A 26,665-nucleotide genomic window follows, 5' to 3' on the forward strand; every position below is an offset into this window, starting at 1 on the left:
GGGTTATGAATCAGTTACTGTGACAAAGCAATTCTAGGGCAGTGGTTTCCTCCTCACGTGCCTGACATGTTCGGAGCTCTACATGTGATGCTGTTGTCATAGATGAGCTATTTTATGTCAATTATAAAACTATGCTTTTAATTCTGGTCTTAGGGTGGGAAAGGTGAAGGGTTTTAATGTGTGCACTGCTACAGCCCCATTCATACATTGACCAAAATGTTGATTGCATTCCCTTGGAAGATAATTAAGGACTAAAGACTGTTACTGTCTGAAAATTATTTTGAGGACTTGAGCCTTGTCCATTCTACTTTATGAGGTGATACTCTCTCTTTTGGTACTGTATACAAATGCAAATTAACTGCACTGTTACAGTTTGGGTTTGTGATTGTCCAGGTCTGTTTCCATTGGGTCATTAGCACATCTGCAGCCCCACACATGACTAAAGGAGGTTCAGACCCTATGCAATAACTGTAAAGCCTACTGTGAATTGGTGGCTTTCACTGGTTATCTTTTATGGGATGTCTTAGGAGATGCACAAAGGACTCCCCAGTGCTCTAGAGTTTACAAATGACGGATAAAGGTTTCTTTGAGTAGTCATGTGGGTGCAGAAGCCACATAAGGACCAGGAGCCGGATGCAAGGAGGTGAGCATTGCATCACAACTTTCTGCACTAAAATAGAAGTAATGTGACTAAACCACCACTGGTGAATTCAGCAGTTTCACTCATGTGGGTCCACTGCCTTGCTTCTCTGCAGTTCCATGGTTTTAGCATGTGCTTGGTGTTGCTTTGGCAAGTGAGCCGCTTCTTGGACAGGTATGTCACCAGAATGGGATTTAGGAAACCCTGCTCTCCAGCCTGGCTTTTGATTTATTCGGTTAAGGTTGATTATCTGTTATACCTCTTCTTTTTTCTTGGAGTAAACTGAAGGGGAAGCTTCCCCCCAGAAGCAAACTGCAATGATCGCTCCACTATTAGTTAATTATCTGTGACAACCAAGCTTACTAATTACCAGGTACTATTATGATTGCCAACAAAAGCATTGAATCATGCAGAGAGGGACATGAGTGGCTGGTGGTTGCAATTCCTCAGTAGCAGCTACCAAAGGAGTGACTAGTTTTGAGCCTCTTTGTTAACAAATGAAAATGTGAAATGTTTTAAAATCAAACATTTGAGCCCAGTTGTGAAAACATAGATACACTCACAGGGCTGTGGCCTGCACAATGTTAGAGATGCAGGGCTTGCTCTTCACTTATTCTGATAAATCTACCGTCTCTTCCCTGTCTTTTCCTAATCTAATTCTGATCCCTGGCGCTCTGGAGGAGTTACCTCCCCTCTTCACACTCTTCAGTAAGAGCAAACTGTCACAATACACAGCCCTTTTTTAACGTAAATTATACTGGTGCTTTTTTTTTTTTTTTTTTTTTTTTTCCTTAAATCTATCCTACTACCTTCTGAAACGTTTCTTGTCTCTAATTTTCTTCCTGGTTACTGGTGAGCTTCTTGAAGTGCCCTATGACTGCAATACATGATAAGGCATGTTACATATCTGGGGGCAGTATCTTGTACTTGGTACGCGTTGCTGTAGGAGGTGAGATACACCTCAATGATTCATTCTGGCCTTCTGTCTTTTTGTGACGAGCTCCTGATGGCTCCTTTTCTTTCTGGGCAATGTTCTTCATACTAAGTTTGGGCTGTAAGTGCTGAGCAAAGAGCCTGCTGCTGTCCCAGAGAGTTGAAAATCTAATGGGAAGAGGGTAGGAAGCAGATGAGGACGTGGGGAGAGTGGGATGACAGCACCAGAGCTTGTGCAGGGAGAATGAGAGCTGTCTTTAAACGCAGGTGCTCCTGTGGGAGTTTCTCATGGAAAATCCATAATTGTGTGGTGGAAGCTTTAAGGGATCACAGTCACCTTGCTGGATGCAACAGGCATCTGCAAACTCGCTGCTCTGCTATGCAGTCTTCTGTGGGGTGCGAGCACAAAGTGCTGTAAGGCCCAGGTGTGCCAAACCTGGACAGAGAAACTGCAGTCAAAGCTAACGTCTTTGTGTGGGAAGCAGGACAAGGGCTTGGATTAGAACAGGTACCTGGGACATTCAAAATATCCAGGAAAACTGAAGGAGACCAGGAAGTCTGTACCATGGGATTTTACAGTTACACTTGCTGTGCTGTGTCTAGTGCCTTCAGAGCAATCAGGAATGCAAACTGATGCACTTCACTGCTGGCTGGTGTTGTGCAGCATGCTTTCCTTGTACCTCAATCATGCTTTAAATGCTAAAGTATACCAGTAAATAATGAAATTGTGTTGATTCTGGTTTGGCTTCTTCAAAGGGGCTGACACTAGCTTGCTGGTCTCTCCAGTATCCTGCTATATGTTAAATGTTGCATGGCCAGGTCTGCTACTCAGTAGCTGTGCACTTTTTTAGTGGGGTTCTGACCCTCTGTAATGTCCCACCTGAGCTTACCTTGTTCTGGTTGTGAGCATTCAGCTGGAGAGCCCTCGCTTCCTTCCCTGTGTGCTGAGAATCTACAGTCACAAGCTCTGATCCTTTTTGGGGCTTGCATGGTGCACTGATTCTGCTTCTCCTGCTGCTGGTGGGCTTGGGGGGAGCCGAGAAAATAAGAGTTCTGTGCTTTGGCTCTGTTTTAACCCAAGTGCATATGAACTGCGCTCTCTTTCCTTCCCTGGGAGTTTCTCCCACGGTTTCCAAAGCTGTTAAACTGGCTGGGCTGTTCCCGCAGCAGCTGCAGGAAAGGGCAGGTTTGACCTGGCACATCAGCTCTGGCTCAGCCCATCCCTTCCCTCCCAGCAGGTTATTTACAGAGGAAGTGGTGTGAATGGTGCAGGGAATGCGCTTGTGGAGAGCTGCTGGCTTTTCCTTTTTTAACTGCTTTTACTTTCAGTTCTATTTTCACTTATTAGCATTGAATGTTGCAAGAGCAATAAGCTAGCCTCAAGTTGCAGCCCCGGCATCAGAGCCTTTCACTTGAATCTCAAGATGAGGGTTTATTACTAATTTTATTTTTTATTTCTTTATCCTCCCTCCCTAGGAGCAGTTAGGCTTAACTGCTGCACCCTGCACCAACTCCTCACTCTGTCCCATGATGGCTATTGGGGCTTGTATTTATTTGTTCCCAGCCCTCCCAAACAGCTGCTGCTTGTGTTTTCACATTTGTGGACTCGTCTTTACAAATTTCCTTGTCTAAAGACTGATGATCAGCTGTGTGAGTGCTATGTAGACTGCCGTTTTTCCCTCACATCACTAAGCAGTGACACAAAACGTCCCTTTCTGTTGACACTGGCCCCTGCCAGGCCCTGAAGCACAGCAAGGCCGTGCTGCATGCAGGGGGGCTGGCAGCCACCTTGCCTTGTGTCCCCAGACTGGGGGGCACAACTCTCCCCACCCCCTGACCCCTCACTGGGCCCCCAGTGCCATCTTCCCCACAAGTCCCCTCGGAGGGCTGCACGGGACCCAGCACTGTCACCCTGTACCCCTCATCTCCCTCACGTCCCCTTGTTGGATCCAACACCATCTCCCCTCCCCGCACCCAACACCATTTCCCGTCATGTCCCCTTACTGAGGCCAGGGCCACGAGGGACCCGGTGCCCTCTCCCCACAGGACCCTTCACAGGGCCCAACGCAGTCGCTCCTCACGTCCCCTCTGCCATCTCCCCTTCACTGGGTCCTTATTGTCCCCTTGTGCCCCCTCAGTGAGCCCAGCCTCAGGAGGGTCCCAGCACCCTCTCCCCTCACCATGCCGCCCCTCGCGTCCCCTCACCCGACCGCCCCCCTCGTGTCGGGGGGGGGAGACCGTCGGGGACCCCGCACCAGCTCCTTGCTCCCCCCTCCTCCCCTCACGGCACCCGCTGCCACCTCCCCTCGCCCCCACGCTCCCCGTTCTCCTCGGGGCCGCCATTTGGGGGCCTGGGGGCGGCCCCGCCGGGCTCCCGGGGGCGGGCGGCGGCATTGGGGCGGGCCGGGCCCTTCTCCTCCCCCCTGACCTCAGCTGCTGGCGGAGCTCGGCGCCGTCACGAGTGCGGCCCGGCCCCGCTGCGCTCCCTCCTTCCCTGCCGGCCCCGCTCGCAGTGAGGGGCCCCGGCGCGGCCATGGCTCGCTGAGCAGCAGCGGCGGCGGCCGCCACCCCGCAGCCGGCGGGCCGGGCCGGGGCCGGGCCGGGGCAGCCGGCAGGACGGAGCCGGCCGGCGGGGGGCGGCGGGGCGGCGAGAGGGCCCGGAGGGCGGCCCGGCCCTCGGGCTCCGCCGGGCGGGCGAGGAGGCGGAGGGCGGCGGGCGCCGGCGCCATGGAGCCGGCGGAGGTGAAGGACCGCATCCTGGAGAACATCTCCCTCTCCGTCAAGAAGGTGGGCGGTGTGGCGGCCATGGGCATCCCCCCCCGATAAATTGAGGTCGGGGGGGGCCGGGGGGAGGTCCCCCCCCCCCCCCCGGGACATCGCTGACATCCCTGCGGGACCGCCCCTGTCCGAGGCCTGGGTCTGGGGTCACCGCTTTGTGACAGGACCGGGGGGGGATGCCCCCAGGGACCCCCGGGCTGGGGGGCTGGGGTCGGAGGCATCCTTTTTGCTGGTGCCCTGGGGCCAAGGACACCCCCGAGGAACCCAGTCAGTGGGGCTGGGGCGGCCCCTGGCAGAGGGGGGGTGTTGGGCACCCCTCCTGCACCCCCTAAAGGGACACAGCCGGGGGCACCCCGGGACCTCCTCTGTGTCCCCGCTGTCAGGGCCGTGCTGGGGTTCCCAGTCCCAGGCTGGGGTTTCCCTTTTTCAGGGGACCTCCTCTGTGTCTGGGGCAGTCACAAGAGTGGGAAGTTCTGGTCTGGGGCCTTGCTTTTTGTCCTTCCTGGCCCAAATGTGAGCTCAGGCCTTTTTAGAGAAAGGCCAGCAACCACAGGCTGTGCTGGGGGGAGTGAAGGCAGTTGTTTCAGTTTTCATCCCACGTTCTGGGGGAAAGGAGGCCTTCTGGACTTGCTGATATTTCTCCAGTTACTGGGCTCCTGCTGCCTTTTGAAATTGGTGTTTTTCTGCGATCTGCAACATGTCCTGACACAGATTCATCCATGAAAACTTGTCACAAGAAGACTATCGTGAGTGAATTTCCAGCACAATTAAGGAAGGGATGATTTGACATTACCTCTTGGATGTAGGATGGATGTGCAAACCTCTCCTCTCTCTTTTCCTCTGTTGGTGAGCCTGTTCTCTGGTCTCCATCCTTAATTTTTAGAGGACATTAATTTTTAGGGTGAATCTCTTATCTACCTGGAAACGACAGGATGTTCATCTGGCTCCAAGCTCTGTTATGATGCTCTGTAGCTCTGACCTTGCTACCTCAGTTTCCCCATGTACATAAGGATACACTAGTTTTCCACTCAGGATTTGTTGGACACAATTTATTTACATTGGACATAATTTATTTACAAAGAAAATAATTTATTTACAGAGAAAATCTTTGGGATCCTTGTTTGGAAATGCTGTAAAATCAACATGGTGGGGTTTTTGGTTATTATTGTACTTGAGGAAGGCTCCTTGTCTACAGCTCTGCCAAGACATCTCTGCCTTGACCTGCACTGATCTCTGCCAACTGCTGTTTTGGTCCAGCAATGAAGAGGGATTTTTTGGATTTTTTAGTCCTGCCAGTTTGCTTTCCTGTTCAGTTCCAAATAGGAAAGCTCAGGGAAACAAAGGAGACACCAGGCTGATGGACCTATTAATACCATCCCAGTGAAACCAAGTTCAACCACGTGGCAAAAGTCCAGCACTGGCACACCCCTGTGTTTTACCCCGGGATGCAATTCTGCTTCCTCAGGGAGACTGCTTCCCTTCAGCAATGGAATTGCTAATTTTTCCCAGCATTTCCCTGTCTTCATCCCTTGACTCTCTGACATTTTTCTTTTCTCTGTGTTAGTGGGAAGAATAAGATAGTAGATTAGAGGAACAGGTACGCCTTCCCCACACCCTCGCTGTGCTTTGGGAGATCCTCATCTCGTTCATCCTCTGCTCCCTGCCTCTTGAGTAATGACTCCTGGTTGCTGGGGTTGTGTCATGAGGTGTGGAGACTTTTCCAAGTATTACCTCTGATTTCAAAAGCTTTCTAGCTGTGTAGGCAGATCACTCCTTACTCTTGCTGTTGTTGCAGGTTTGATTTGTGGAGCAGAGGGTTTGGATGTGTTTGTGACGATGTGTGCACCTTTCTGCAATGCTTTTTGGCCAAATAATAGGCTTTCTCCTCTTAGCTTCAGACCTGAGGAAGAGTTTGTGGATTCTCAGTGGTCAAGTTGCTTTAGAAGGAGACCTCGCCTCGAGACTGGATGGAATTGGGACAAAAGCAAACCAGCACTGAAGGCTGAGATACTTGGTTCCATAGCTGCCTTTGAGTAGCAGCAGAAAGCATGTTTTTTCTGAGTAGCACAAGGAAAACCATCCAGATGCTCGTCAGCTTCCCTCTGCCTCAAACGGGGAGCACAACAAGCAGCAGCACAGGGCTGCGCAGGGCCCGTGCCACAGAGAGCTGCTCTGGTTTCTTGTGCCACCATCGTAGCATCTTCGCTTGAAGCAGGTCCGGGTGCACTTCTGAATTCCAGGAGCAGGAGGTCAGGAGGACATTTTTTTCAGAGCACAGTGAGTAAATTCTGTACAAATGGACAGCAGAAAAAGTGCTTTGATTCCACGCAACAAGTGAATCCCTTGAACCTCAGTGATTGGGAATATGTAGAAATATCTGAGGGCTAGAAGATCAGCTGGAAAAATAGGGGTGCAAACCTCGGAGAGGGTAATTATAAACCCGCGGGTCTCTCCATGTGATACCCAAGGGTCTGGTCACGCACTTCCACCATACCTCAGAGATCAGGGGTAGTTCTACCCTTGACAGCAGAGGTGAGAGGTCAGGCCTCAGCGGCCAAGAGAAAGGCAAAACATCAAATTTAGAGACTCATAAATTGTGCCTCTAGCTGGAGAGATGTCAGGAGGCTTCAGGAGGGGCCAGCTCAGCACTGGCAAGTTGGTTCCCTGCTTTGATTCAAACACACACCCAGAAGTGCGAGGACAGCCTTGATTTCCCCATCTATAGCTTGTCCTCTCTGACCTCTGGGAGAAATAAAACAATTCGGAAGGCGATGCTTTTTGCCCTGGTTGTATGGACAGTATCGCCCTGTGGCGCTCATTACTTGTGTCTTGTGCCTGTTTCTTTTCCCCTTCCCCACCCAGTGCTCCCTCTAAGAGGGCTGTGCTCCAGCACAAATTACTGTGCGACTTGATGCCTAGCTCTTATTTTCTTTATTGAGCGAGGGATTTATTGAGGCAAAAGCTGCAGACGGTCAAGTTTTGGCTGGGTGTGCATTCACCCCTTGGCATGCATCCTTTCCACGAGGGGTGCAGACCCTTGTCCGCTCTGGCACTACTTTTCCTCTAGCAGATGTTACTGTGAGTGGCAGCAGCGGGGCAAGCGCTGCAGCTGAACTTTTGCTGTGATAAGCACACTAGAAATGCTGACAGCTTCATACCCATCCTTGGCCAACCATCTCCTGGTAGCTCTGAGTTATCACAGATGACCTGATCCAGGCTGAAGCTGGTAGCATAAACATTTTTTGTTCTTTGTTTGGCTTTCCGTGCTGTCCTGGACATTGCAGAGGGTTAAGGAGAGACTTATTGCTGCCTTGTCTGTGGTTAGGTGGCCAGAATGCAGAGTTCTTAAACAAAGCTCATTGCTGCCAATTTGGGGAGCTGAACTTAAATTCATAAAGAGCTCAAAATCCAAGATTCTGGGGCTCTTCTCTGTTTTTCAGGCTTTCTTTGTGGCTTTGAAGGACACATTACCACAAACAGCTGATCCTTGGTGCATGTCAATCAGGTGGAGTGTTTTTTTTGCCGATGTTGCAAGAGTTCTTGCCAGAAGCTCTGGCCCTGTTCCGTTTATGCATGACTTTGGGAAAGTTTCCACTTCTCCCCACAGGCAGGGGTGCCAGTGAATTAATGCTGTGCCATTTCTGCCTGTCTCCACATCAGATTTTCAGCTCTGTACCAGTGAGATGCCATTGCAGCCCCCCAGGCTCCCTGAACTCTGCTCTGTGGCATCTCCTGCACAGCGAGGGAAGGAAGACCTGGGCATGGCTTGGTCCCCCCATCCTGGAGAGGAGCAGGTAGTGCTGGTGTGGAGCATCCCTCCCCCAAATGCAGAGGGGATGTGCCCACCTCTGGGGGGTGCGTTGATTTAGCCAAGCTGCCATGACACCGAGGTAGCAGTTCTGGAGATGTGCAAGAGCCTGAAGAGCAGCTTGCCTCCTGCTTCCCGTTGAGGGGCACCTCGCTGGCGGTAAGACCACAGGGGTTTATCTCTGTCAGGGTATTTCCTCTCGCTCGTTTGTGTTTGCTCCAAGCCACATCCGCTGTCACTGCTGGGAGCACGCAGCAGGAATTGACGCCTGTACGTGCACAGTGCTCCTGCTCGCAAACCTGTACCGGGCTCACCGGCTGCCAGAGCACAAGGACGGGGCTCGATCTCCCTTTGCTGAAGCCAGCAACGATTTTGTGGAGCTGCGAATACACGAGGATCCCTCAGGTGCTTCAACGCTCACAGCACTGACGCTCTGCGCATTTTGGGCATCCTCTAAGGGCTTTGCCACTGCTTGGTGAGCAAACAAAGCTGCTTGCTGTGGTCAGGCTGAGTGCAGCAGTGAGGTCCCGTGAGTATTTCAGGGCTTTTTTCTCAAAATTCCTTATGTGTCCTGGCACAGGCCTGGTGATAATACAACTGCCAGCAACAACCTGGTAAGAAGACTGGATTTTTTGGTACCAAAACTGACTCTTTATGCCAAGGGGAGGCATTTCTTAAAATCAGCTCAGGACCTGCTGATGGACAAGGCTATGATAGCCTTTTTTCTGGGGGAAAAAAAACTATTTGTTCTTCTCCTGCTAGCACAAAGCATTCTGCTGAGAGAGAAGTTGGTTCAGGAGGCCAGTTTTTTTGTAGAAGGAGCAATGCACCATGCCTCTGAGGCAGCCTGCCTCCGATTTCGTGAATTCTGTGAGCGTGACACGGCTGCTGAGCGGTTCCAGCTTTTCCCACTTCTGATACCCTGATCCAAGAGGAATAACCCAAATAACTTTGTGCCAGAAGACTTTGTCTGCAGGGAGAGATTCAAAGCGCTGAATGCCTGGAGTGTGAGTAAGCAGCAGCTATCTGGGAGAGCAGCAGCGTTACAGGGCACAAACCCCCTGTGCTCACTTGTTTTAGTGTGTTTACCAACTGGACTTGTTTTTCCCTCCTGTGAAATCTGTTTTCTGTTGTGCTGAGCATGTGACCTTTCCGTCCGCCTTCAGCTAACACAGGGATCCTGTTCCTCCGCAGCTGTGTGCAGTCCCAGGGGCTCTGCTGGCCACGTCTGACAAAAAGCACCGCTGGCAGGTAGCTTCCCTCCAGCCTTGCTAGCCAGCTCTGCGCCCATTCCCTGCTCACCACGGCAGAAAGAATGAACATCGAACAAAGGAAAACCCTGGAAAAAGCCTTTGGGGTGCGGGAGCTGACGAGTGTACATGTCGCAGGAGGTGACAGCCTTACTGGGTTGCACTCAGCTGGGCAAATGCTGCAAAGCTCCGTATTTCTAGACATGAAGCATCCTTCCTGTGGGTTTCAGCTTTGCCTCTTTCAGGCTGCTGTCTCTGCACATCACGAGCATGCTTTCTCTTATGGCTGCTCCAGCAACACTGGCGGTGCCTCAAGGTGCTGGTGCATGTGCTTCGTCCCATGTGCTTCGTCAGGAAAGTGCCAGCACCCAGGCAGGGGGTGCTGAGTGCAGGGTGGGAAGCTGAGCTCTGAGGCCAGTGCTGGTCTGGAAGCTGTTTGTAAGAAATGTTGAGTCAGGTCACGTGTGCAGCCCCCCGGACATCCTGCCAGAGCTGAAGTTTCTGGGCTCTGAGTTGTGTTGTACAGCTTTCTGTCTTGATTGGTAAAGGGAGCAGCAGAATAACATCCCTGCCTTGAAATTCAGCCCGCTTCTATAGGTGGTACGGAGGTTGCAGAGGAGTTTGGCCTCCCCTTTACCATTTGCCATCGATGTCTGTACTCTCCTGAGCAGGCATGAGAGAGCTGATTGTGCCTGTCTTTGTTTATCCATCTGAAGTGTCTGCCCTGTCCCTTGCTGATGCCTCTTCCCTTGGGGCTGGAGCTCCAGGTGTGTTTCTTGAGGGTGAACTGCTGTGGGTGAAGCCCCAGACATCGCGCCAAGACCCAGAGCTGTCTCCTCGATCAGAAGTTTTCAATCACGTTTTTAGGCAGTGTTTAGGCTGCGTTCACGGGAAACCACGGGGTTTTGCCCTTGCTGTTTAGGGCTGTGCTGCCCAGTAACGTGCCCCAGCTCCCAGCCAGCTGAGCAGTGCCGTAGAAGGGCAGGTGCTGGGAGCAGGCTTGGGGAGGTTCGGAGCCCTGCAGAGGGTTTGCATCTCCAAAACACTGCCTGCAAAGAAAGCCACCTCCTTGATAGATCGGAGGAGCTCTTTCCAGATGTTCAGGAAGGCAGCAAGAGGACAGGAAAGGAGGCAGAAAGAAGGCTGCAGCAATCTGTGTTATGTTTTGGCTGCCTGCTTGCTGCTTTGTGGTGTTCCTTTTGTTTTGCTTCCTTGCAAATGGGGAAAACCCTTTTGCCAGTCCTTGTGCTGTGGCTGGGAAAGTGGGGCTTGGAAGCATCCCTCGCCTTTCCCATACAGCGAGTGCAGTGGTTGGGGTAGGAGCTGAGCTGGAGGAATGCAAGGGGTTGCCCAATGGGTCAGTTTGCTTTTCTTCTTCAGTGTTTGTCTTGCCAGGGAAATGCCAAGCAGAACAAGGGAAACGAGCTTGGTTCTGGAAAGCTGCTAGTGAAGTATCTGCAAGCCAGATGTGAGGAGGGGAGGTAAAGACTTGGCTGGACTGTGGCCAGTGAATAGTGCAGGCGGGTCCGGAGACTGCATTTCAGTCAGGTCGTGGGAGTGCTGGAGAGGTTTCAATGCACCACCACGAGAACGATTCGATTTGGAGAACGGGCTCCTGCGTGGCTGCCGCAGCTCGGCTCACTCGGTTTATTCAGGAGAGTGGTGCTGGTCCCTGCAGGGGGGTTACCTGCAGACACAGGAGGTAAGGACGTTTTGATCTAAATGCCAGGAATCCCAGGAAACGAGGACTCAAGGAAGACTCCTTCGATCTTGCTGATGACATTCTCAACAGGAGGATAATCAAAAGCCAGAGCAATTTTGTGGCCTCAGCATAACGTGGAGGCTGCGAGGCCTGAGTGGGCGTTGTTCTCGCAGCCATTCCTGGAAACTTGGCTCAAGGGGCAGTGCTGATACATTTTTTTGGGTGCTGTGGGTCTCCTTCCACGTGGACCTCGGGGTTGAGTGCGTTACCTGGATGGTTCCGTGGCCCTGCATCAAGAAGCAAGCCCTTGTCAGGGCTCACGAAGGACCTGGGGGTTTCCTTCTCCGCAGTGTCTTCCTGTAGTATTCCAGGAGGTGACAGCATCTTTAAGAACATTGTCTTTCAAACAGCTACCAACGCATCAGAACTATTCCTCAGCCTGACAAGCACTGCAGATCCCTTCTTTTGTTGGGGTAACCAGTGCAAAACAGGGATGGAGAGGGGAGGACCTGACCGGTGGGGTTTTTGGCATCACTCCTTGTGCTATGAGAATGCTGCAAATGGGCCTTGAGAGCTGATGCAATTAGTAGGCTATAAAATCGTGCAAGGAACATCCTTTCTTGTGTGTGCCAGCGTGGGGTGTGGCGTATTACTACAAAAAACATGCCTTTTACAATCAACTCTCGATTAATAAACAGCAATTAAATCCACCCTCTCCTCAATGGGATGAGGTGCAGCAGGAGCTCTTCCTTTATCCCCCTCCACTCCAACAAGCCTTCCTTTCCCTTTGGACAAACACCCTTCTGCTCTGCCTTCTCCTCGAGTGTGTTTATCTTGCCAGCCTTGAGTACTTGGGCTCAGGAGGAGCTTCGGTAACCGGTTTGCAGCAGCAGGTTTTGCTCCACGCTGTTGCAACACCAGCGGACACGATGGGCTGCGGAGTGGTCTCAAGCTGACAGACGCTCTTGGTGGATCGCAGGGATGCCTTCTGGATGCCGACAGCACTTATTTTGGCTGCAGGAATGTCTATAAATAGCCCCGGGCTGAGTCAAGGCGTTTGCAGGGCCCCGTTGGCTGCATGAGTCCTCACCCTGAGGCTTCGGCCATTCATCGTGGCACCCACCTGGTTTTGGGGTGCAGAGGGGACGAGGGAAAAAGCTTCTCACCAGAACCCCCCAAGATGAATGCTCTGCAGGTGCGTTGTTGTGCTTGGTAAATTCTTTTAACCTTACTGCTTGTCTCCTTCCTGGTGCTCCTGGCTCCAGCCCTTCTCACTGCCCAGGTATGTCAGGGAGCTGCTTTGTGGATGCTTCACATGTGAAGAGCTGGAGTTTGATCACCACTTCCCCAACAGGTCCATCCACCACGCAGTGATTAGGGAGAGCTTGGTTTCAATTTGTTTGTTTGTGTTTTATGGCAATTTGCAGGGGAGAAGTAAACACAGCAGATAAATGCATGGTAACTCGGAGGTAGGGAGGCACATTACGTATCGCGTACAGCTCCGAGCACGCTGTGCTGTCCAGCTCTGGCAAGCAGGCAGGTTCCTAGCGTGGCATTTTTCAATGCAGGCTGTTTGTGTTGGAGCAGAGCTGCTTGCTGTGACGGTGCAAAGCTTTATTTTTCGTTTGCTAGGGAAGTAGGTTTAAACAGACCATCTCTCAGGGCATCTCCACGTGTATCTGCATTTTAGAAAACCTGCAGGGTCACAGATAAGCGTTAACAACAGCGTGCTGTGCCCCTCACACCCTGCTGGTACTTTACAGCCCCCTGCAATATTCATGCCAGTGCTCATTTTTTCAGGGCAGTGTCCCAGCACCCCCCCCGTGCTGCACAATTGGTGTCAGGCTCTGGGAACGTCCATCCAAGAGGGGGTGGAGAACGTGTCCGTGGCCTGCACCTCTGCCCCGAAATGTTTGTGGTCTGAATTCGTGCAGATCTCAGGTTAGCTGGATTTGGGGCAGGCCAGGTGCTCTGGGAAATGATGCAACCAGATTTTGCTCCTCAGCTCGGAAACGAGTGCTGGCAGTGGACACACAGCGCATCTTCCCATGGAAGGACTGGCTGGTGCTTCTCTGCGGGAAGCCTGGCCCTCCCCTGCCTTCTGCCTCTGGAGCCAGCTATAAAATGGCCCAGGTGACACAAACTGCTGTCACCGCTCTGAAATGCAGTGTCTTCAGGGCCTGGCACAACAGGGATGCTGCGTCAAGACTCAACTAGCGAGCAAACATATGAAATAGCTATTTTGCTGCTTCTCTTCAGTTTGCTTTGTAGTTCATTCGCTATTTTGTCGTACCTTTCCTCTGTGTGTCTCTTTCCAAATAGAAGACGCCTCCCGATCAGCTCCTGCAAGTCGCAGCCTTTCGCCACCCTCGCCACAGGGCTGGCTCCACCCCGGAGCTCCCAGGGCTTGCTCCGTCTTGTTGCCTCCGTGGGAGCTCGGTGGGGACTCAGCGCTCTCTCTGGGCACCCTGTGCAAATCCCAGCTCCCCGGCTGTGCAGTTAAGGCCACCTGGGCACATCGCGTGGCCGGGAGGCAGGCTGGAGATGTGCCCAAGCGAAGAGCTAAACGCACAGGGACGAGGATGAGGGATGATGATGAGGATCAGGAGGTGAGGAGACCCGTGCTACAAGGAGCAGGCAGGGCTTGGAGCAGGGCAAACCAGCTGCGTTGCAGTCTGTGTGTTTTTTTCCCTCCTGCTGATCTCTTTCTGGGGCTCATTGTGCTCCAGCAGCCTGTGCGTGTCCTTTGCTTGGGGCTCCAAGCCATTGGCCCTGTTTTCTTCAGGGGACGCAGTAGAAATGTCCCTGTCCCTTGATGCCATGCTGCCTGGAGAACGCGGTGGCAGAACTCTGTGCAGGAGCAACCCCTTGGTGCGCTTCCCTGTGCTGGCACAAGCAGCAGCTCAGACACGGCCGTGACTCAGAGCACTCAAATCGCCCCGGGAGGAGCCACCACGTGCCTGCTTCCCGCTCGCAGCGCCCCGTGGCCCCGTGATGGTGCACCAGGCAGTCACACGAGCTTGTCCTCTGCCTCCTGACATGGCACGGACTGGACGGGGGCTGTTTGGGGTGGGTTTGCTCTGGACATTGCAATGAGCAAAAGTTGGCAGTGGGTGCGCTGCAGGTTGGTGCTTGGCCTCTGACTTCCCAAAAAAGCCATGCAGAGTTCTCCCGTTCCCTAACCTACATGAAGCAAGACCAGCGTTGTTGCAACAGTGCTGCCAGCGGCGTTGACTCCTGGGGCAGGAGGGAGGCTAAAGGTAGCACCAAGCCTTAATATAACGTGGAATCATCCCTTAAAAACTTAGGTCCTTTCTTGGAGGAAGATTCGGCTTTTCTAAGAAATGGAAAACAATTTTTCCAGAAATACCCAGCTGCTTCTCGCCACTCGGAGATGCAGAGATGGGACAATCCCCTGGGTTTGGCAGCGGTTTGCAAGGGGATGTGCTGAACCTCTGCTGCTGACGGGAGCTGGTCAGTCCATGTAGGAGCCGGAGAGCTGGAAACCATGAACTGGCTGCGGGAAGGACTGTAACAAAGATCTAGGCTATTTTGGGGAAGGAAGGAAAGAAAAAGAGGAAGTGCTTCTTCGCTCATCTCTTTCTCTGCACGGAATCTCTCTGTAAAGGGGAGCTCATCCAGCTGGTGGCAGAGCTCAGAGTTCCCTCTGCGACGACCTCCCCGAGCTGTGTGCACAGCGCCTGCCTGAGTGGCGCCTTGTTTTTCCCCACTGATGTGGTAAGCTAACGTAAGGCCTGCTTTTATTTTCATTCTTTTTCCCCTAGCTGTCCCCCACAGCTGCATTTCCTCAAGTGAGCACAGAGCCTGCAGAAAAACCCCAAACAGACGTTGTGGCCGCAGTGCAGCAGGAGGACCCGCAGCAGAGGGTACCCCAGCCCTCTGCATAGGCAACAGCGTGGCTGGGACAAGCCAGGATTTTCTGCCTTCGGTTCCTGGCTCACATCCCACAAGGCAGGGGCTTTCCTTCCTGCCTCTGTTTCCCCAAAAAGGGATATTTCAGTGACTCTCCATTCCAGGCAGCTCTTGGAGAACATGCGGTGTATGAGCACTCCGTGTTGATAGTATGTATTGCAGAACAAACCTGGGGATGAAAGAAGGTATTTCTATTTTGTATTTCTTTCCAAACAGTGTAGAAAAGCCACATCCCTGATTCCAGGGGGCTGGAGGAGGATCCCGTGCCCCCAAATCAGAGGCTTATGTGTGAAACCCTTTATGATCCCTCATGGCTCCATTTACCCATCGCCTGGGGGATATGGCTCTAAATTTACATTTTGTTTCCTCCTCAAGTGTCCTTGCTGTGGGAAGGAATGTGCTTAAAACTGCTGATTGCAGATAGCTCCTGAAATAGTTCTGGAATAGTGGGATTTCAGGGCATTCTCCTCCTTGCTTGGACCTGGGCTGCCTACTAATACTGGAAATCTTCTGAGGCAGCTTCGTCCTCAAAAATGTGGAAGAGCTGAAGAGCTGCTGAGCTAGAATGCATTGGCTCTCGCCTGGGTGTAGTGGAAGTCTGTGCACCTACGGGTGGCTCTGCATGCAAACCATTATCGCGCTTTGTGTTCCCCAGGGCATTTATCTTCTTGGTGGGACTGGGACAGATGAATTGTTCTGTGATCGGATGAGGGAATCTGGCTGTGATTCTTCCAGCTCAGCAGTTCTTTCCCACGTCAGGGCTGGGACCAGCTCCGTGCAGGAACACGCCTGGCTCTCCCGTCTTACCTAAGAGCTGCCTTCCTCCACAGAGATTAAAGACCTTTTAGCTTCACCCTGCTCCCAGCCTGATATATTCATATTTTTAGCAGTGCTGTTGGAACAGTTCTCCAGGTGCTGTGAGGGTTTTCGCTAGCCCCTTGGTAAATTTCACATCAGGACTGGATGATTTTCTGAAAGAGCTGCTCTGGCTGTAGCAGTAATTCAGGAGGATAAACCAGTTTCTGGTTTCTGGGGACAAGTCAGACTTGACAAGCACAACCCCATCCAGTTTTATAGAACATAAACTTTGGTTTTGTCTCTATATGGAGCCTGCAGTATCTCACCTGCTCTTGCTGGAGTACTGAAGGGTTGCTGGGAACTGGCAGAACAGGGCTCACTTTGGTGATGTGGGAGCTGCAGATGGGCTGAATCACCACCAAGCAATGGGTGATGTGGTCATGGTCGCTGCTTCATGCGCTCTCACGGATGAGGCACAAGCTGTCTTCTGTTCAGATCAGGGCAGGAAGGCTCTGTCCTGTGTATTTCTGGAGAAAATCGTGAGCACATGGGTGTTGTGCTGGAGTCCCCATCAAAACCCCTTGGTGCAAGAAGCCAGAGAACCGTGCTGGGGAGCAGATGATGCAGGTGTTACAAAAACAAGGAGGTTTCCAGCTTGTTGGAGCAGCGTGGTTTTCTTGATAGAAACCCGTGACTTGGAAAGGACACCTCTAAACATGTTCTTCTGTGCATATTTTAATTCTTTGAATCTAACATGGTGAGGCCTGGCAAAAAGGTATCAGGTGCCAAAATGAGGTATGTGTAGGTGATGAGTTGTCATGGCTCAGCTGAACCATTGCCAACCAGAGCAAATAAACGTGGCCTGTGCAGCTGAGGCTTCGTCCTGGGTGAGTAACTCATTCGTTCTCTGCCTGAATGCCAGGCGTGTCTGAGACAGGGACCTAAATACATCTCTAAGCTCTAGGGGCAGGAGAAGGCTGGGAAGGAATATGTGTGTAAGGGGATTTCTAGTGGCTGATTTTGCAAAAACAAAAAGTAGTTTTTGCCGCATCAACCCTCTGGGACTGTTTTCAGCACAGTGCATGGCCAGCACGGACCTCAGAGCTGGCTTTGCCAACCCCTTGCAGCTGTGGGTGGGTTAACTGGAGATGAGTCGAGCCACCCAGATTTTTGAGAAAGCAGCAACCAGATGATGTCGTGCCTCGTGGTGATGCCACACAGAGGGATCGGGGTGAATCAGGCTGCTTTTGTCCCTTTGTCTTCATCCGCACTGCCCAAGCTCAGGCTGTGCCTCTGCTCCCTCCATGTCCCCGGTGCCGTGCAGCCAGGCAGTCCCTTGCGGCTTGCCCCTGACACTCTGGGAGGACCGGGGCAGCTCTTGGCTGCCTGGCATCGATCCCCAGCATCGCAGCGGTTACTGAAGCCGTCTGTGACAAGAAAACCTTGGTCTCTTCCCGGGATGCTGGAATTGCACGGGGTGTCACCCAGATATGGCACACAGCACGTGTGCAGCAGCGGGTGAAACAGGCAGGTGCTGTGTTACTTCTTGCCAGCTTTGTTCTGCTGATTGCAGACTCGCTGCTGGATCGCTTAGGTCCACTGTGATTGTCTGGGAAGAACAAAGCAGACTTTATTTGGTAAGAACTGCCCATGGGTGATGTGACAGCAGCAACCTGTCCTCCTTCTGCTGGACTCAGATCAACTTTTGCACCTGGAAGCAAGGTTTCTCCTAGCCCAGGGTTTCCCATGGCAGGACCCTGAGACCTAGGAGGGTCTCACCTTAGGGTACTTTAGGGTACTTTAGGGTACTTTTAAAACCAACTGCTGCACCCTGTAAGTAACCTGCATCGAGGTTACTGCAAGCTAAGAGAGGGGGAAAAAATATTAATGCTGTATGTGAGTGTCAGCAATGCTACATGTGAGTGTCAGCATATCCAACTGTCTCCTCTGTTGGGGTGTTTCATCCATCGTCTCTCTTCTTTGCAGCTGCAGAGCTACTTTGCAGCCTGTGAAGATGAGACGCCAGCCATCAGAAACCATGACAAGGTCCTGCAGCGGCTCTGTGAACATCTGGACCATGCTCTGCTCTATGGGTAAGTGTTGAGCCTGCCTCTGGGTTTCCTGCACGTGCTTAGATGCTTTTCACTCTGCTTTGCCTGTGGACATGCACATAGCATGTTGCAGGGGCTCGTCTCAGCATGGGGAAGCTATCTAGGCAGCAATTGGGATGGGGGTAAGAAAGCCCTCACTTAACCTTTTCTGGGCCCTTCTCTTCTTCCAGACTGCAAGACCTTTCCTCGGGCTACTGGGTGCTGGTCGTGCACTTCACCCGCCGCGAAGCCATCAAACAGATAGAAGTGCTTCAACACGTGGCCACCAACCTGGGACGCAGTGAGTGTTTGCAGACACTGCCCTGCCTCTGAGGGCAAACTTCAGCCTGGGAACATCCAGCAGGCAGCCTGGGAAGGTTGTAGTGGCTCATGCTCAGGGGCTGGGGACCAGGGGGCTAGCAGGCAGCTTAGGGCTGAGTCCAGCTCACCTTGCTCAGGCCCAGCAGGTGGGAATGCTGCTGTCCTGCATTATGGCTCTAGAAATATCGCAGCCTTGTCTGTAGGTCAGACTGCTTCTGCTGCCACGAAACCAAAGCAATCTGCTGCGCTGTGCTCTCAGGAAGGGTTTATGGCAGATAGGAGACATCACCTCTCTTGCCCCAGAATGTCTCACTCTAGCTGTCGTTTGCCTGATGCTGCTTCTCCCTTGCTGCAAGATCTCTGTAGCAGATGTTTGGGACCATCAAGGCCACAGGACGGTCGGTGCCCAGAGACCTCCTCTCTGCCTGATTCTCCCAACACCCTTCATCTCCCACGTCCTGTACCGGTGAGAGCAGAGCTGAGCACAGCCTCCGCCATCACCTCTCTGCACCAGCCTTTATGTAATACCTCAAATTGCACCTGCGATGATTCAGAGCGATTCTCCCTCCGTCTCTCCTGGCTGGTGATCCTGCTGGAACTGCCAGCAGGGCCCCATCACGCTATAGGGGTGCAGTTGTGACCTCTTCTCTACTGGCTGCCATGCACACTCTTATTCTTCTTTCTACTGCAAGTCATGAATCTGTCCATTCATCTCCCTCTGGCATTCTTCCCACAGATTTTCCCAACAGCCAGTTGCTCCCCTCAAATGATATAAATGTGAATGAACAATCTCATGTATTTTAACAGATCTGTGATTATTTCCAGGCTTGCTTTGCTTCTCAGGAACTTCCCTGCAGTTAAATCCCTCTTCCGCTTTGTTCACAGGCCGGGCGTGGCTGTACCTAGCCCTCAACGAAAACTCATTGGAGAGTTATTTGAGGCTGTTCCAGGAGAACCTAAGCCTGCTGCATAAATACTACGTCAAGTGAGTATGCTTGCTCATTCTTTTTTGGGGCTCTTGTTGGCATCCTTCCTTGTCAGAAGCAAGAAATGCCAGTGTGGGAGCGAGACATTGGTCAGGGTCTGATCATTTGCAGAGGTGTTGTGTGCTTAATGCAAGGATCCCTGATGTGGAGGCACTGTCCTAGAAGAGATGCTTCCAGGCTCTCTTATATTTACTGCTTTTATTCCCAATCCCAGGCATATTCTTTATACTCTTTCATGCCTTCCAAGAAGCTCTCGACCCAGCTCTAGTGGACACCTGAAAATCTGGCTCTAGAGTGACTTAGGGACAGTGAGAGCTTGTGTGCTCTCAGAGCCTTAAGCTTGGCCATTGCTCTTAGAAAGGTGGCAAGCAGACAGCCGACAGCTCTGGGGCTGTTTACAGTGTAGCTCAGGGACATGTCACCAAAATTAAGAAAACATAAGCTGTTTTTTCTCTCTTCCACAGCTCTAAAGCTCTTCTGTTTTATCCGTGTTGCAGGAATGCCCTGGTTTGCAGTCACGATCACTTGACCTTGTTCTTAACGCTGGTGTCTGGGCTGGAGTTCATCCGCTTTGACCTGGATCTGGTGAGGGGCAGCGTGTTACCTGTCTGCCTGCTGTGCCTCTGGGGCCGCGGGTGTGTTGAGTGGGGTGAGGGGTCCTGGCTGTCACACATCCCACTGCCTGCTCCAAGGCACTTTTTTGCTGGCAGTCCTCTTGTTGAAAATGTGATGTTCCCAGATTGACAGGGGTATAGGGGAGTCACATTTGCAAGTGTGGTACGAAGTGCTGGCATCCCTCCAGGTAAATAGAGGTGCACACAAGGCTACTGGCTGACCCTCGGTGTCACAGTGAAAGAGGAGGGAACTGTCAGGTTTCCTGTGAAAGAGGCAGAAATGGACGGTCAGAGGCCATTCAAGGCAGTGCCATCATTTCGTCTGTGCAGTTGGCTGTGTGCAGTGACTCAGATCCTGACTCACTCCACACTCTCCTCTGCAGGACGCTCCTTACCTGGATCTGGCCCCGTACATGCCAGATTACTACAAGCCTCAGTACCTTTTAGACTTCGAGGACCGCCTGCCCAGCTCCGTGCACGGCTCGGACAGCCTGTCTCTCAACTCCTTCAACTCTGTCACCTCCACCAACCTGGAATGGGACGACAGCGCCATCGCTCCCTCCAGTGAAGGTAAGTGGTCTGAGAGAGCAGAGGCGAGGCACTGGCCTCCTGTTTTTGTCAGGGCTGTGTGTTCCCACACTGCCATCAGCTGAGCTGCTGGACCAGACAAGCTACCAAATGATGTAGCAAATGATGGGCTGGAAGAGACCAAAGAGCCCCAGAAGTCAGGCTGTGAGCCTCCCTCATCTTGCATTAGGAGGTACAGCCAGTGGAAATGAGGGGGCAGTGCTGTGCTGGGATGTAAGCTGCAGAGACACATTGCCTCCAGTTGGGAGGGGCAAACTTCCCATGCTAGTTACCTGAGGCTGCAGTTCCATACAAGGGTGTGTTTTTGTAAGAACTGGTGAAATCTCCCCATGGGGTGAAAACTGTGCCCATTTCTGACCATTAACAGTTCGGTATGCACGGCTGCAGAGGACCTTTTCTAACTGCTTGTTTTGCAGTTGAGAGACACAAATATTTGGAGGATATAGAGAGTAGTTTCCAAAGTCTTCTCTCCATGTCTGAGGGAAAAGCAGCCAGTGGTCTCGGAGATGCTGTTTTTTTCTCTTTAGGTATCTTACCTTGAGCAGGCTGATGAGTTGTGATGCTCACACCCTTATGTGTATCGTAGAGGGCTTGGCCATGTTGGGTGTTGTTCCTGATGAAGTGAGAAAATGTGCCTTGTGCCTACCTCCTCAGCCCACTTCAGGCTGGAACAGGCAGCTCTTATGCTACATGAAACATGTTCACAAAGGAACATTTCAGCTACTGTTGTTCCTAATCCGGAATACATTGACCTGGTTCCCTTTTTGATGCCAATTTGAGGAAAGCAGGATCAGGAGATTCTGAAATAGATGGGGTGCAGTGAATTCAGGACTGCATCCACCTACAGTCAGGTTCCCTCTGAGACAAGGGTCTGCCAGTTGCCTTTTATGTGCAAGGACTGCAGTCCAGAGGAGGAACAGCCCAGGAAGCAAGATGCCAGGATGGGTGTTAGCATCATTTTAGCAAAGGACTTTGAAGTATGGCACTGCTTTGGGCTTTTCTGTGGTGTCTGCACATGTGCTGCATGTGTGAAAGGGTTTGCTTTCAAAGAGAAAGCAGCGAGGCCTCTTGGCTTGCCAGGGTGCACAAGCCAGCACCCTTCCCTGAAGCATCGCATAGCACTTCTGTATCCAAGTCCTGTGTAGTTGTCCTTCCCAAACAACCCTCAAATCCCCTGCCACGCATGACCAGCCTGTTGGTAGCACCCCAGGTAAGTTGGAGACAGTAAAAGAAACCTAGCAGTAAAACTCATGGGAGGAAGCTCCTTTGTCCCCAGAGGCTGGGAAAAAGCAGCATTCACGTTTCACTGCGTACTGCACCCCTTGTCTTGTACTCCTGTTCCTCCCTTGGCAGAACATGTCTTGGTGCCAATGCACCTCCTAACTGATTGGGCAAGGGGTGTCAAAAGATTTGGCTACATTCACCAACCCACTTGGTGAATGGAAGCTCAGGTGGGGTTTGGAGTGGAGGTCCAGGAGATCTTGGAGCTAGGTTTTGGCTTTGGCCTCATCACAAGCCATTCTGTGTGTCCAGGCAGTAGTTGTGATCTGTGCCTCAGTTTCCCCGTGAGGGGAGGGGTTTAGTGCTGGTGTAGAAATGCAGTTCCTTATTGTGAGACCAGGGAGGTGGATGTGTGAGAACCCCAGGGAGAAGGCAGTGCTGCTGGTCCTCCAGTAGGGAGCGGGTTGGGGGTCCAGTGTCTGTCTCTGTTTGAGCAGCCCCTTTCATCTCTGTGGTGTTCTGATCCCATTTAACTTCATTAACCATTTCACTGCTCGTCGTTTCAACAGGAGCATCTCCCTTCCCTGGGAATGTAGGTGGAGTTGGGGAATTTAGGATCAGAGGACAAGCTTTGCCCTTTAATCAGACCCCTGGCTTTGCAAACATTAATGAGTCAAACAACACGGTATCTGTGGGAGGTAAGTGTGAAGTGGGGAAACTGAGGCACAGAGCACTGAAACTGCTTCCTGAAGGGGATCCCTGGCTAAGAACGCAAGCCCTGTGACACCCACCATTTCTTTGTTTTAGCTTTCCAGCAGCTCTCCTGCTGGGGCCTTCATCCTTTGCTGGTCACATCCTAGCTCCTGCAATGCATCCAGCAGTAACAACTGCTAGTGCAGCTGGTTTCCATTTGCATTTGTGTTCCCCTACTATGTTCTCATGCGTTTCAGATACCAGTGGAAGATTATTTTGTTTCTCTCCCTTCCCATCTCCCTCCCCAAATCCCTTTTACACTCTCCTCTGTCCCCCTCCCTCCCTACTACTTGTATTTCTAATCCTGAGTTTTATCCCTCGTTTTTGTAGATTATGATTTTGGAGATGTCATTCCAGCAATGCAGTCCATGCCCAGCAGAGACTGGGAAGGTGGGACATACTCATGTGTTAAAACATTTTATTTTCCTCTCTGCATTGCTGCCACCTGAAGCTTGCTGCATGCTCCCCTCTTCACTTCTTTAACAAACACACACCACATCTCGATGGAATTCAGTAGCGGCAGAAGGAAATAGAAAAGATCCTTCGGGGGGGGGCAATTGTGTTTCATCTCCTGTGAGACCATGCGCAGAGCTTTCCCCAGCTCCTCGTGTATCCAGACATGTTCACCTGGCCATATGTCCTGGAGCAGAGGGGTGTTTTCCTGCCTCTGACTATGCCTCTGTGTCTTCTAGATGTCTTTTGCCCTTGCGCTCTGCGCAGCAGATGTGAGGCTGAAGTTTCAAGTGTAGTGCTCTGCCTGCTCGGTGCGTTATGGCCTGTGTTGGTAGAGGAGCCTTACACCACATTACAAAAGCAAAGTTGCAAAATCGCCCCTTCTTTGAAGCTGGCATGCAGAGATCAGCGGCCATCTGAAACGTGTGACAGTGCTCAGCTGATCTGACACCAGATCAGCACACACAAGGTGCTGATTGAAAAACTGATCCACGTTCATTGATTTCCCGAAAGTCCTGGAAAACAGATGAACTAATCCTGTCTACTTTATTTTTGGGCCTTGTGTGGAGATTAATCTGGGACGTTTTGTTTTCCTTGGACCCTATGCCCTGTGTCACAACATCTCTCTTGAAGCCATACCATGCACTACATGGCTGGGCTCAGTTTGGGTTACTATTTTTTGGTTTGTTTGTTTGTTTTTTCCTTTTTTAGTACTTTTTACGCCAACATGTCAGCTATTTATGGCCTTCATGCTCAAGAGCATACACCCATTTTAGAGGAGTTTGTTCTCCTTGCTCCACATGCAGTCCGTAGACTCCCTGTGTATCCTTTATGCTTCACAGGAGTAGGAAATCTCTCTGTTTTACCCCTGGAGCAAATACACTCACACTATCTCCTTTGTAACTAAAAGCTGCAGCCAGAATTACTTTGGCCAGTGCTACCTGAATATTTGGGAATACTCTGCCTGAATTCCATGTAGATGGCTCTTGGGCTCTAACACACTCCTCTCGTCTTCTTTCTTACCCCACGTATAGAGATGCTCACTTTTGTCATTGTGGTACAGTGTGAGCTGGGCACGTTGCCTTCAGCTTCTCCTCCCTGCAGCAGGGACAAGGACTGGTGAGCTCCTCCAAATCCAGTTTCTCTGTTCAAGCAGGGTCTTGAGTGGCAGAAGTGGGCTTGGGTTGTCTCTGAGCACCTGGGTAGGTCACAGTGGTCATAGCTGGTCCAGTGTGTCCCTGACACCTGAGCATACATCTAAAGGGAACAAACCATGTTTCCAAACACAACACCCAATAAACAACCTAACTGTGGGTGCTGTGTGCAGGCTGGGAGCCACAAGGGGACTTTGGACACATCCCTCTAGCTTTTGGAGGTGTATGCAGGTTGCAAAGTGGTGCTGGTGCAATCTGCCACTGCTCCAGGCTCAGGGCTGTTGAGGCCAAGCAGACCTCAGCCACAGCTAACTTGGCATCTTAACCCCCCAGGTGAGCTTCCTGCTGCGTTCCTTGCCATTTATACACAGAGCAGGGGGTTGAGAAAGTTTGACCTGTTCCCAGTTTTTCAGCATTTGGAGCAAAACTGTCTTTTGGACAAATATGTATATATATTTATTTTTTTTTGTCTTAACAGAACCAACAATGTTTAGGCAAAGTGAGATTCTTAGAGGCTAGAAGATGAAAGGGATGAATATCTTCTAAATGTTTTTATTTTTCCCTCTCCTTCAATGTGGTCATTAAAAAATGTACCTCTTTGCTTCCTTTTATACGGTTTACACACTCCGTTCTGCAGGACAGGCATTTCAGCAGGAACAAAGCAGCATTTGGAAATTGGCCCTCCCAAAACTGCTTTTATTAGATCTTATTTTTACTAGAGGCTTAATTTCCTAACTCAGAACCTACACCCCCTGAATCAGTTTCCTGGGGTCTTCATTCAGAAGGGGTTTCCCTGCATACCATGAGGTTTCTAGTTGTTTTAGGGAGCGAATGGTGTTGGGGAGGAGAAAGGCATGGTCACCTTCCTCTAACCCTGACTTTGTGGATGATAATGCTGAGCATGACTGCTGTAGCCCTTCTCTGCTGCTTCTTTTACTTCTGAAGACTAACATGGGCCAGGCTGGTTGTGCTACAACCTGTCTGTGCAGCCTGCTGTCCTTGGGAGTGCTGTGTTCCCTTCTCCGTGCTCCAGTCCCCGTGTCGTGCAAGCAGAGGAAAGCAGCCGGCTCCGTCAGGCGTGCCGTAGGGACCATTGCTGCACGGGCTGGCTCCGTGTCTGCCCTTACAGCTGAGCAAGCATCTTCCTGGGACCCCATTGCAGGGAAGAGGGCGGTGCTGAGCCCTGTGGGGAACCCTGTCTGCCTGGCTGAGCCTGCTGTCCCAGCCCTGGGGAACTTCTGATGAACAAGGGGGGCTTCTGACAGTGCATGTGCAGCCATTTGGTGTAACATGCTGCTGATCTCCGTGCCTCCACTCAAGGTGGAGGTGCCTGTGACCATTGGGATGGGAACATTGCTCCCCGTGCTTGTTAGCAGAGCTAAGGAGTCGTGGCAGCTTGACCACACAAGCCCAGTACCACGGTAGGTGCAGTTATTTCCACTTAACTTCCCCTGGGCACTTGAGCTGCTGTCATCTTGCAAAGGAGTGCCATGGCCCCAAGACCCCTTGGTTCTTTCCTGGGGATGCTTCCTCTAATTCCTGATCCAGATGCAGGCTCCTGAGTGACCGAGCTGTTATTTCCAAGCATTTTCTAAATTGCAGCGATGTTTTGTACCCTGGTCTCTGTCCTGCCTTGCAAGGAGCCTGCTGTCTGCAACAATCTCTGAAGTGCTAAGCGGAGCCACCGGGGCTCTGCTGGTGCTGGGGTTGGTGCCTCTGGGAGCAGCGGGGAGACTACTTGGTGCCTTGAGACCCCAGCACGCAGCTTTGCTTTATTTGACATGATTCAGTTCTTACAGGCTGCCCTGGTTGATGCTAATCCCACTTTTCCCTTCTTGTCTTTGCAGATGGAGATCTCACAGACACGCTCAGCTGCCCACGTTCGACTGCCTCGGAGGCAAATGGCAGCAAAGCCTCCATGAAAAGCCCAACGCAGCGCTATAACCCCTTCAACGAGGAAAAAGCTGACACGCTGTCCTCCACTGAGACCACCCCAGTGCACACGGCTTCCCAGGAGAAGGCAGAAGCTACCCCTGAAGGAACAGACCAGTCGGAGAGCTGCACAGAGCTAGAGGTCATCAGGTGGGGACAGAGCTGCTACACCCTCCAGAGTCATCTGTCACTAGGGACTGGTGATGTGTCACCCCCTTCTAGCCCAGCACAGACAGTATCTGTTATGCAGCCTTCATAAAATCAGGAGGCAGTGGGGTTTTTTTTTGTTTTGCTTTTAATTCTAGACACCAGGTGGTCCTCTGTAAGTGTTAGCAGGGCTGGTTCCTTGGGGCTGTGGAGTTACAGACTGGCTCAGCATAAACACTTTGCCCAACAGTCTGTAGTAGAGAGCTCAAGTTCTCTGCAGGTTTTTATTGTAAGCTTTCTCCAGTGGGTGGCAGGTTTGCAGTAACTCTGGGTCTTAGATCTTCCATCCTTGCTCTTGTTTGTCAATAAGCTGGGGCTAAACCTGTTGGGGGAGATGTGTCCACAGACCTGTTGGCCGGTATTTGACTCCTTGCAGAGGAGAGCCTTAGGGGTCCCTCTGAGCCCTTAAACCTAGACAAAAAGTACAAGGCTCTGTCTGCTTATGCCTGGGGATGGAGGCACCCCAAAACCAGCTCAGCAGGCCTGTGCTTTGGTCTCATGCCT

At 51.7% G+C, this 26,665-nt stretch overlaps 1 protein-coding gene across 4 annotated transcripts in view; it reads left to right on the forward strand.

Annotated features, from left to right (window-relative positions):
• Positions 1–4,013: 4,013 nt before the first annotated feature.
• The window catches only part of PLEKHM2 (pleckstrin homology and RUN domain containing M2), a 30,594-nt gene continuing 7,942 nt past the window's right edge, over positions 4,014–26,665 (forward strand). The window contains exons 1-9 of one of the 4 annotated variants that reach the window (XM_068658354.1): positions 4,017–4,360; positions 17,829–17,935; positions 18,124–18,233; positions 19,139–19,238; positions 19,737–19,824; positions 20,237–20,423; positions 22,232–22,360; positions 22,746–22,805; positions 25,870–26,104. In XM_068658354.1, coding sequence (XP_068514455.1) covers positions 4,301–4,360; positions 17,829–17,935; positions 18,124–18,233; positions 19,139–19,238; positions 19,737–19,824; positions 20,237–20,423; positions 22,232–22,360; positions 22,746–22,805; positions 25,870–26,104 — 1,076 coding nt within the window. In that variant the 5' untranslated portion in view covers positions 4,017–4,300. Of the gene's footprint in view, positions 4,361–17,828; positions 17,936–18,123; positions 18,234–19,138; positions 19,239–19,736; positions 19,825–20,236; positions 20,424–22,231; positions 22,361–22,745; positions 22,806–25,869; positions 26,105–26,665 lie in introns of all 4 variants that reach the window. The other 3 variants (XM_068658351.1, XM_068658352.1, XM_068658353.1) reach the window with 3 other exon arrangements.

Source organism: Anas acuta, chromosome 22 (assembly GCF_963932015.1).
Source record: "Anas acuta chromosome 22, bAnaAcu1.1, whole genome shotgun sequence".
Classification (NCBI taxonomy): Eukaryota; Metazoa; Chordata; class Aves; order Anseriformes; family Anatidae; genus Anas; species Anas acuta.